The 9,690-nt window shown below is 38.9% G+C and overlaps 2 protein-coding genes across 5 annotated transcripts in view; one reads left to right on the top strand and one right to left on the bottom strand.

Moving 5' to 3' along the window:
* Trappc3l (trafficking protein particle complex 3 like) overlaps positions 1–9,690 on the top strand; it is a 79,549-nt gene that overhangs the window by 18,287 nt on the left and 51,572 nt on the right. Inside the window, exons 2-4 of one of the 4 annotated variants that reach the window (XM_028782675.1) lie at positions 1,265–1,383; positions 4,394–4,703; positions 6,109–6,182. The gene's annotated coding sequence lies outside the window, so the exon portion shown is untranslated. Of the gene's footprint in view, positions 1–1,260; positions 1,384–4,393; positions 4,704–6,108; positions 6,183–9,690 lie in introns of all 4 variants that reach the window. The other 3 variants (XM_028782674.1, XM_028782676.1, XM_028782677.1) reach the window with 3 other exon arrangements.
* On the bottom strand, positions 1,524–6,988 carry Calhm4 (calcium homeostasis modulator family member 4). The gene is made up of 2 exons (XM_028782672.1): positions 6,391–6,988; positions 1,524–4,601 (listed from the first exon to the last, which is right to left on the bottom strand). Exons 1-2 carry the CDS (start codon positions 6,949–6,951, stop codon positions 4,215–4,217), a joined length of 948 nt encoding a protein of 315 aa, XP_028638505.1. The 5' UTR covers positions 6,952–6,988; the 3' UTR covers positions 1,524–4,214.

Here is a 9,690-nt window from a genome sequence, read left to right as displayed (position 1 = left end):
AGAGAGAGAGAGAGAGAGAGAGAGAGAGAGAGAGAGAGAGAGAGAGAAACACACACAGAGAGAGAAACACAGAGAGAGAGAAACACACAGAGAGAGACAGAGACAGAGAGAACCTGAAACTACAGGTCAGGGTGGTAGTAATTCTGAGAGTGTTTTTTTTCAAGTTGAGAATATTTGTGTAGATTTACTGATGGAGCATTTCAAATCTCTCATGTTGCTATTTTAAATGTTTTAATGTTTGTAATGCTTCAGATTTCATATCTTTTTAATGCTCCATTGGTACTGCAGTCACCCACTACAGATTGGTGCATATACTCATAAAAACCACTAGGTGGCAGCAGAGGAAATGATACATGAAAGCTGCAGTCTTCCTAGATGCTGAGATTAAAGATTGATTCATCATTCTTGGAGTTTAGAACAACCAAATAAGTTCCACCAAAAACGATGCAGTTCACCTATCTTCAACCACCATGTGCTATTCCGTCCAGAACAATGCAGTTTGCCTGTCTAGAACTACCGTGCGCTCTTCTGTCCAGAAGTCACATTTGTGGACTTGTTTGTTACCTTCCAGCTCATACAACCAGTTGTAAATCTGTCTGTTCCCCAAGACTGTAACTCTGCTCTTTCTTGATCGCATACTAATTTTTGGTATGCTGCATGTTGAACCTAAAATTGTGTCTATATATTTGGGGGGTTTTTTGAGCTAGAAAATATATTTATACTCTGCATTCAGAAAGCCTATTAATTAGCTATGTGATATCAAAATGTAAAGGTTTGTTTGTGCTTGCCTTTTAGTACAAACTAGATGAAAGAGAACAGCAAACCCATACTGGTGTTTCTTTTTTGTTTCTTTTTTTTTAATTATTTTTTTATTTGTGTGTGTGTGTGTGTGTGTGTGTGTACCCACATGCACACGTGCGCGTGTGCACACATACACACACACACACACGCAAGTGCCAGAGGAGAGCAAAAGGAAGTGATCTAGATCTCATAGGACTGGAGTTACATGTGGTTATAAACTACCAGGTGTGGGTGCTGGCAACAGAATGCAGATCCTCTGGAAAGGCAGCTAGTGCTATTAAACGCTGAGCCCCCACACTGCTGTTTCTAATTGCAGTCATTAATTTAAATTTTTAAACAAAAACACAGCTGGAAATGAGTACAGAATTAAGGAGAATGACGAAGTGTAGGTAAGGTCTGTGCAATTCAGCTTTTGTCAGAATCAGCCAGAGCTAAGCTTTGGGTTTATTTTTCTCCTAGGAAGGAGGTGAGCTGAATCCTGGTGGCATAGTGGAGCTGTCACAAGAGAAGTCAGCAAGTCTATCTCTGCCAAGCCACAGAATCTGATGTGCCAGCCAAAAGAACTTGGCAGCAAAATATAAGGTAGGTGTTAACACATATAATTGTTTTTAATTATATGTTTTATAATTACATAAATCCATTTAGCATAAAGGAGAGGAAGGTCATGTTCATAATGAAAAAAATTTACCTAGCTAGCTGCAGAACAAAAGAATACATGAAAAGAGGGGGGAGGGTATCAATTTATTTTACTTGAAATAGATGATACACAATACAATAAAATCCCAAGTATATATGCTATTTTTCGTGCATTCATATAGATGCTAGGAATTCTTTGAAACCATGTAAATCAGGATTTCTCCATCTCCTGTACCAAAAAGCCATTAGCACAATTAACTGACTCAGAAGGTAAGCTTTCTATGTCTGAGAAAATCTGTGTCTGAGTTTGATGAGGAGAGGGCTTTAGAAGCTGGCAGAGGCTGTTTCCAATTAAGTCCTAAGCAACTATTAATCTTCCTGGTGATGTAACACTATAACTTCATACATTCTTTGATTGTGCTGTTAATTGAAAATCTTATTGAAGAGTCTCTTTTGTGGTGAAGGTCCTGAAAACTAATAAACCAATTCTGAGTTTGGTGAAGATGATTCATTTACTAGTAAGTCCCAGCACAAAGGAAATTATAAAACTCTTGGATCAGTAGAGACAGAGAATCTCAAGCTTCATGGGAATTTTGAGAATGAAATGGATGAGATATTCCTTATTTACTCTTTCCTATTGGAGGGAGCTGAGTGGCCTTCCACAATGTACATCTACTTTAGCTACTTTTTCAAAATTGCTTCTGTAACATTGTATCAGCCCCGAGTACACTGTTGACTGATAAGGTAGAGCTAGCTTCCCCAGGCCACCTGAAAGAAGTCACTCTTAATGTTATTTCAAAAGCAGATTGCCAGTTGATGTTTTTTAGAGAAAGATAAGGATACAACTCAGTGAAGAGGCAACATAGGTCTACTATCATTCCAGAAAACCTGTATATCAGTGGTTCCCAATCTGTGTCACAACCCCATAAGAGCTGAATGAAACCTTCACAGGGATCACCTAAGACCACTGAAAAACACAGATATTTACATTATGGTTTATAGCAAAATTACAGTTATGAAGTTGCAACACAAATAATTTTACTGGTTGGGGAGTCATCACGACATGAGGAACTGTATTAAAGGGTGCCAGTGTTAGGAAGGTTGAGAGCCACAGCTCTCTACACATTGATTAACCTACACAACAGTGAATGTAAACATCTTATCAGATCAGGAAAGGACTTCAGTAGTTCACTTGGTTCAGTTTCTTGGCTTCCACAAGATAAGGTATCATTATTTCTACTTTATAAATCAACAAGTTAAGCCCCATAGAGATGGTCTGACTTCCATAAGGTTATCGTTGGTTGACAGTGAGTTCAGGCCAATCTTCTGGCCACGCAAAGTGTCACACTAAGCAATGTACTATCAGGGAACCTCCTGAAAGGATTTTGTTTTCTCAAAAATTCCTTCTTACTTGTCTCTGTCAAGACAAAGCACCCAGAATTTGACACAAAACAGAACCTTCCATAATTGTATACAAATGCATTAATAAGAAATTGGTGGCATTTTAGATAATCCAGTTAGTTGATCTTGAAAGTCAAGGTGCCCATCAGCAGTTAGTTCTCAGGGAATCAAAAATTGTTTTGACTAAAGAAGTGAATAAACAAAAATCCTGAGGTCCCTCACTGGGCCCATGAGCCAGGTGCTTAAGTGAACATCACAGAAATCAGGTTTGAAGCACATCTAATCAAGACATATTTTATAATGTTTATCTTGCCCCGGTTCTATTTATTTATTTTTAAAATTATGTATGTGTATGTATCTCTGTGGGGTTTTGGTCCTGTGAGACAGGTACCTATGGAGGTCAGAGGTGTTAGATACTCCGGATCTGGAATGTCAGGTAGCATGGACCACCTGACATGGGTATCAGCAGAGCAGTATTGGCTCTTACTCCATGAACCATATTTCCAGCACCCCTTCCCCTCACTGCACCTGCTGCTTTGAGTTCAAGAAACAACTAGAAATCGTACAGCTTCATTCCTTAGGTCCTTAAAGAGGTTTGGGGGCATAAAAGAACAATTTGACCAGGAAAAGTTACAATTGGAACCTCTGTTGTGGAGCACAGAGGAGAAGCTTTAGAATAACGTTTATAAGAAGTTGTCATAAAGACACCCCTACTGTGATGCTGAGAATAACCTAATACTGATGATAATGTGATGATCCACCATCATCCCTGAGCGCAGGACATTACTCAAAATCTTCCTCACTGTTACCACTTCAGAAAGACCATTCCATTCTACCTTCCTCTCTAGTAAGCCGCATACACAGAGAAAAGGTAATAAAACCATATCATTTAAATGAAGACAAGGAGAAAACCAAAAATTAGACGGAAGAATGATAGGAGATGGAATTTGGAGAGGATAGAGGAAAGTGATGCTATCTCGTGGTCACTTTATGAAAAGCATAGTGGTAAATGATTCCTGCCATCACATTTAATCTCAATAGCTCTCTGAGGGAGCTATTATGAGCATAGGACAAAATAGCACTCCAAATTATTGATACTTGCACAGGTACTGAGCAATGCAGCTAAATTCCAATTGATTTAAAACTCCATGCCCGTTTAAAATGGACCATCATGACACAACAGTCATCGTGAACATGTGATGGAACTGCATAAAGATGGGGAGGTTCTCAATCTATATATTGATTTTGGAAATAGGATTTTGGATGGACTTCTGTCCTTAAGTATCAGAGAGAAAGAAAAGAAAGAGATAGTACTGAAACTCTTGCATCAGAAAAAAAAAAAAATCAGGCACCATGAACTTTGAAAGGTGCAGCTCTCAAGGTTTCATTTCAATACCTTCTTGTCTGTCTTCCTCATTTTCCTCAACCACCCTGTCTCCAAGGAAGCTATAGGGACCCTGTGAGGTGTCACCCACACATAGAAGATTGGGTACAGAGATTTCTCTCCAGTCTTGACATGAAGGGATGCGAATATGTTTGATGTCTTCACTCCCAGGAATGAAGCCAAACACTCTCTTGATTCGATGTCTGATGAGAAGTCGGGAATGCTCCTCGGCAGCTTGCTCGAAGAGCGCCCTCTCGTTGTAGAGGTGGTTGGCCCAGTAGTGATGCTGCAGAGAGGTGAGGGGAGAGCAACATCTTGCCAGACATTTGGAGACCAGGAGAGCAATGGTTGCCAAAACGACCAGAATCCAGCCCAGCATCTACGAATAATCAGCAAGAAATTAGTGGGTGCAAGCATTGATGCAGCAAATTCAAAAAACAACTGTGATAAGAGGGAGCCCAACAGACCTCAGAACTAAGATGTGGGTAAAATCTTTGCTTCCCGTTTTTAATATATAGTATACGATGATGATCATTTGGTATGGAAATATCTGTGACAGAAGGCCAGGTTAAGCCATTTCAGCACAGCCTTTGTATTACAAAAGAATTTGACCTGTTAATGTGGAATGGATTCTAAGTACCATCCTTGAAGTGATAGACGCTATAAACCACCAATTAACCTCATATAAAACGTTTAAACCTTGTCCTTTGCTTATAACTCAATCTTACTTCTTGATCATTAGGTATGGTCCCGTGAGTTTGTTGGGGGCTTAATTAATATTTGATAATAATAGTGGTGAAGATGACGCCATGATGGACACTAATGGCAGCCTCCCAAGGTCTTCTTCAGTGACCTGCTGCCAAGTATTCACAGACACGTCTTCCTGCATCTCTCTTTCCTCTTATCTCTTGTAGCCGAAGGAGTCAGTAAGCAACTATAAGCTATACCTAGTTCCTTACCGTTTTCTTTTTTAGATAAACTAGGTTTATTTGTGACTACTTGGCTCCTGTATTTTAAACACTGGATATTTTTGTCATAGACTCTTTTGTTCTCCTCTGTTTCATTCTTTTAAAAGTATTTAACAACTGGTGAATGTGGAAGGCAAGGCTTAAATGAGGAAGAATGCTAACAGTGCACAGTCACAGGTGGGCAGTGCAGATGTCCTCTGCCTCTGGCTTTTCTCCTACAAGCCTTCACAAGCTCCTCTTCCTGAGCTGGTTTTGTGATTAGTCAATATAAACAAACAGACAACAAAATGACCACCCCCCCAAAATTGTGACAAATATATCCTAATGGAAATTTTCTGACTTTTCTTCGATTGGGTATTAATGCAGCATTTCAAGATTCTGTGTCTTGATTTTGTTTTTTCTAAATGATCAATATCTAAATAACTGAAAGATGAGAGGTCAAAATCCACGGAAGCCTTTGCAATCAGTGCTTTAAGGTTTAGTGCTTTGAAAATATGTTTTAATTCATTCCTTGGAGAAAGTCGTGTGTTTTTCTTGCCAAAATATAAAACTGCACTCCTAGAATTTAACCTCAAAGTGTTGCAGGCTCATGACCTCTTCCTGTACCATCTCTCTGACACTAATTCGTCCATGTACATTACATCTAGAACCACCACTGAAGATTTTAAAAACAAAATTGAGCTTCCTGTAATTCCAGAAAAAAGATTTTTAGTATAAAAGAATACAAATGTGGAAACATGCAGAAAAAAGAGACTTAATGATACAGCACTGTTCTGATAATATGTGTAATATTACTAAAATTCATTATTTTTAACAGAAAATAGGTACAGTCATGAGCTCTTTAAATGTTTTAGTTCATTTTCTCATCTACAATCATTTAAGTGACAGATTCTGTTATGATCTTTCTTTCACAACTAGGAATGGGAAGCATGGAGAAGTAGAACTAAGAACAACAACAAAATCAACAACAACCAAACTAGTTGGTTACTAAGGTAAGGTAACAGGAGTGAACCAGGTCTACTAATCCCCAGCATCCTATCTATGTGTACGCAGCTGTTCAGTAGAATACATTTTGATACATGGGATCTAACATGTCCTCCGAGTTCAGGTAACGAGAGATAGTAGACCTGCAGTATGTTCAGTGTCTTCATAGAGTCTGGAACAAGTGTAGAATAGTAGGACAATGGGTCATGAACTTACTTGTGACTGGTATCTGTGTAGAAGAGCCACTTCGTCTCTTACTGGAATCACATCAGAGGGAGCGGACGTGTAGCATGGAAATCCAGCTAGCATCTCTTCCCGTTTGCTAGGAGTGACATTAGCAAACATTGGGTACTGGTCCACAGAGGCAAACTCACTTGCCGCACATTCGTAGTAGGTACCTGTCAGCAGCGTCACTGTCAGCCACGTCAGTGGAGCGACCAGAGCCCTGCCAGTGATGTTGAAGAACATGAGGCAGGCCAGCCTCCTCTCCAGAGGGCTGCTTCTCCGGTATGGAGGGGTACAGCTGCAGCAGCAGTACTCGCTGACAACTGACCACATTTGGCCTCGTAGAGCATAGCCAGCAATCAGAAGGATCAAGGCAGGAACCACAAGAAAAGCTGAACCATAATAAAAATTTTTTCCGACTTGACATGGACAACTGAACGTGTAAGAGGAGAACAGTTGCTGCCCACAAACGGTCAAAATCGCTATCAAAGAATTGATGCACGGTTCACTTCGGAGCAGAGAAGATGAAATACAATTGAGATCTGGGCCCATCGTGGAAGCTCTGACACAGCCAGCTGGTAGCCCTTTCTGATGGCTAAACTCTACCAGCTGTGACCATTTTATAGGATAGCACTGGTTTAACTGGTTGTGTCAAGTAACCCGACATCCTTGTATGTTTAAAGGATTCTCTTATATACATTGTGAATCCTGAGCTAATAAATTTATACTACTTCGTAGCTGGAGAAAGGGAAGGGATCTCAGTTTTCTTTGAAAAAAGAACTTCTCAGGGTCTCATCAGGGATGACCACAGCACACTTGCCAGGAAGATTCCCTCCATTTTTCAGTGCACCACTTTGTACCACAGAAAATGCTAAGCATCAGACAACACAGCCTAGGAAGCAAAACAGAGACACTCATATCTCAGTGACAAACAGATTCTCCAGACAAAGCATTACAAAACACAGGAAAATGTAAAGCATCAAATATTAGAGGAATCCAAAACTTCTAGGAGGTCCCAAAAAGGTTTTTTTTTAAACAAAACAAAGCAAAAACAAAACAAAAAAAACAGGAAGCCAGGAACAAGGGAACTACCTCAGAGATATCTGTCAGTGGAGTGCTGCTATATGTTGTTATGAAAGTTAAATTGAAATTTGTTTTTATGATATTCTTTTGTTACATGAAATGTGACTTTTCAAATAGTTTTATAGCTTTAAATAAATGAAATGAGCAAACATGGAAGTCAGTTTTGCTGCTTAACTAGTAATTCTTTACCATACAATTTCTATGTAAATGGGAGTTGACTAGATTTACAAATCTTCATTCTCAAACCTGGGTGTGCTGAAACACGTCATTAGTGAACTGAGAGAGCATACTGAGAAAGCACAACCCAGACAGACAGACAATATAGTTCAAAAAGCAACTGAGGACACAGAAGACAGACGAAGCCTGAAAGGAAAGAAAAAAAGCTAGGCAGAGAAGTAATATTTCTCACACACTGATGACAGGAACATCACGTCCATTTGGAAAATTGTGGTTTTCTTAAAAGATTATCTATCCACACTGTATAATGTTCATATCTCCCAGTTATTTGTTAATAGATAAAGGAAAACATATATTTATGTAAATACTTATACCTGAATAGCCATAGAAACTTCCTTCATAAAAGCTGTAAACTAAAAACAGCCCAAATGTCCATCACCATATGACTGAATTAACAAGCTGGTATATATCCAATATTACTGCTTCCAAAAATTATGTGTGTGTGTGTGTGTGTGTGTAAAAAATAAATTTGTAAATTAAAAACTGAAAAAAAATAACTATGTATGATATTCTTTATACAAAACTCTAGAAAATATAGCCAGGTATGGGGCACAAGCCTGTAATCCCAGTGCTTAAAAGGCAGATACAGAGGCAGGTGGATATCTGTGAATTCAAAGCCAGCCTGGTTTACATAGTGAGTTTTAGGGCAGCAAGGACTACATAGACAGACCCTGTCTCAAAACAACAAACTCTAGAAAATATAAATAGATTGGTGCTTTTTGAGAAAAACAGGGAAAGGGGATAAGAAGAGAGGAGTTGTAAAGAAACTAGAAAACTTTTGAGAGTCATACTTTTCAGCCCACAGTGTTTGGAGTTGTGGAAGAGATGCCAGTGCTATAGAAAGATTTATTCTTTTTCTTTCCCCAGGACACCAGGTCAGGGAATGCCAAACAAGGTCACACCAGGAAGCTTCACACTGGGTCAGAAGGTGGGAGAAGGAAGAGAAAGCCTAGACCAGAACCTCTACTGGGGTATCTGTGGGAAAGATAAAGCAGCTCAGGGGAACACTGAAGCTTGACTTTTAAATAAATCTAGTGGGCTTTGAGGCATAGAGATTATCCCTATACACCCGCAACCTGGGAATGCTTGATTTAGGGCAGAAAAATATTAACTCAGTATGTGAGCATTAGATAAGGTTATGGCTCTGGCACTTGACCTCTGGCGCATAGGGGAAATACTAATAGCCTATTACGTGGCCCCCTAATTAATGGATACCAGATAGATAAACATAGAACAGGGAGATAACAGTGTTAATTACATTGATTTAAAAAACTTGATCTAAATACTTATCAAACTGTGTATCAAATATGTCTCAATAACCATAAACATTGTAAGTATTATCACTAAGACTAGATATCCCATGTATAGATCATTTAAAACACAAAGGGAATGAAAAGAGAATCTTTATAGGGAAGGAGAAAGTAAATAAAGACAAAAGGATAATAAGGAGAAAAGACAAATCTACAATATAAATGAGATCAATAAAAATGATAAAAAATACCTAAACTAACAGTGACTGAATGTTTACTGTCTGCTAGGCAGTATTAAGAACACTGAATTTCCTAAGTAATCCAATCTTCAGGTATGGTGAGTTTAGGGAGCTTGCCTAGCACCCCACACAGATGAATGGAGGAGTTAAAATTAGGATCCAGGTAGCCTGACATGCATCTTTAACCATCATACCAGAGCTAGTTTAAACCTGCCCATGTAGTGTTTTAAAAACAGCTGTGCTGCTTACACATGACCTTCCCCAAACTGTACTACACACAAAGCTTGAAAACAAAGATATGGAAGCATGGACCACTGTGAAGAATAATATTAGAAGGAGAGACTGACTATAGGTCATTTAAAGGACTACCTACACATTCTAAGTACAAACACTGCATTGTGAATATAGAGGAGTGTCAGTTTGTATGTCCGTGACTAACAAGTGGCCAAATAAGCGATAGTGGATAAAAGATAAAAAGAATA

This window comes from Grammomys surdaster, unplaced genomic scaffold, assembly GCF_004785775.1.
Source record: "Grammomys surdaster isolate TR1022 unplaced genomic scaffold, NIH_TR_1.0 842, whole genome shotgun sequence".
Lineage (NCBI taxonomy): Eukaryota > Metazoa > Chordata > Mammalia > Rodentia > Muridae > Grammomys > Grammomys surdaster.
The sequence above is the reverse complement of the archived record's forward strand: the minus strand, read 5'-3'. Positions and strand labels throughout refer to the sequence as shown.

Excerpts from the sequence above, each read along its gene's own strand:
- Calhm4 (XM_028782672.1), bottom strand. The coding sequence starts at position 6,951 with ATGGGCCCAGATCTCAATTGTATTTCATCTTCTCTGCTCCGAAGTGAA. Across the intron at positions 4,602-6,390 it reads TACACAGATACCAGTCACAA|ATGCTGGGCTGGATTCTGGT; the intron begins GTAAGTTCATGA and ends GATTATTCGTAG.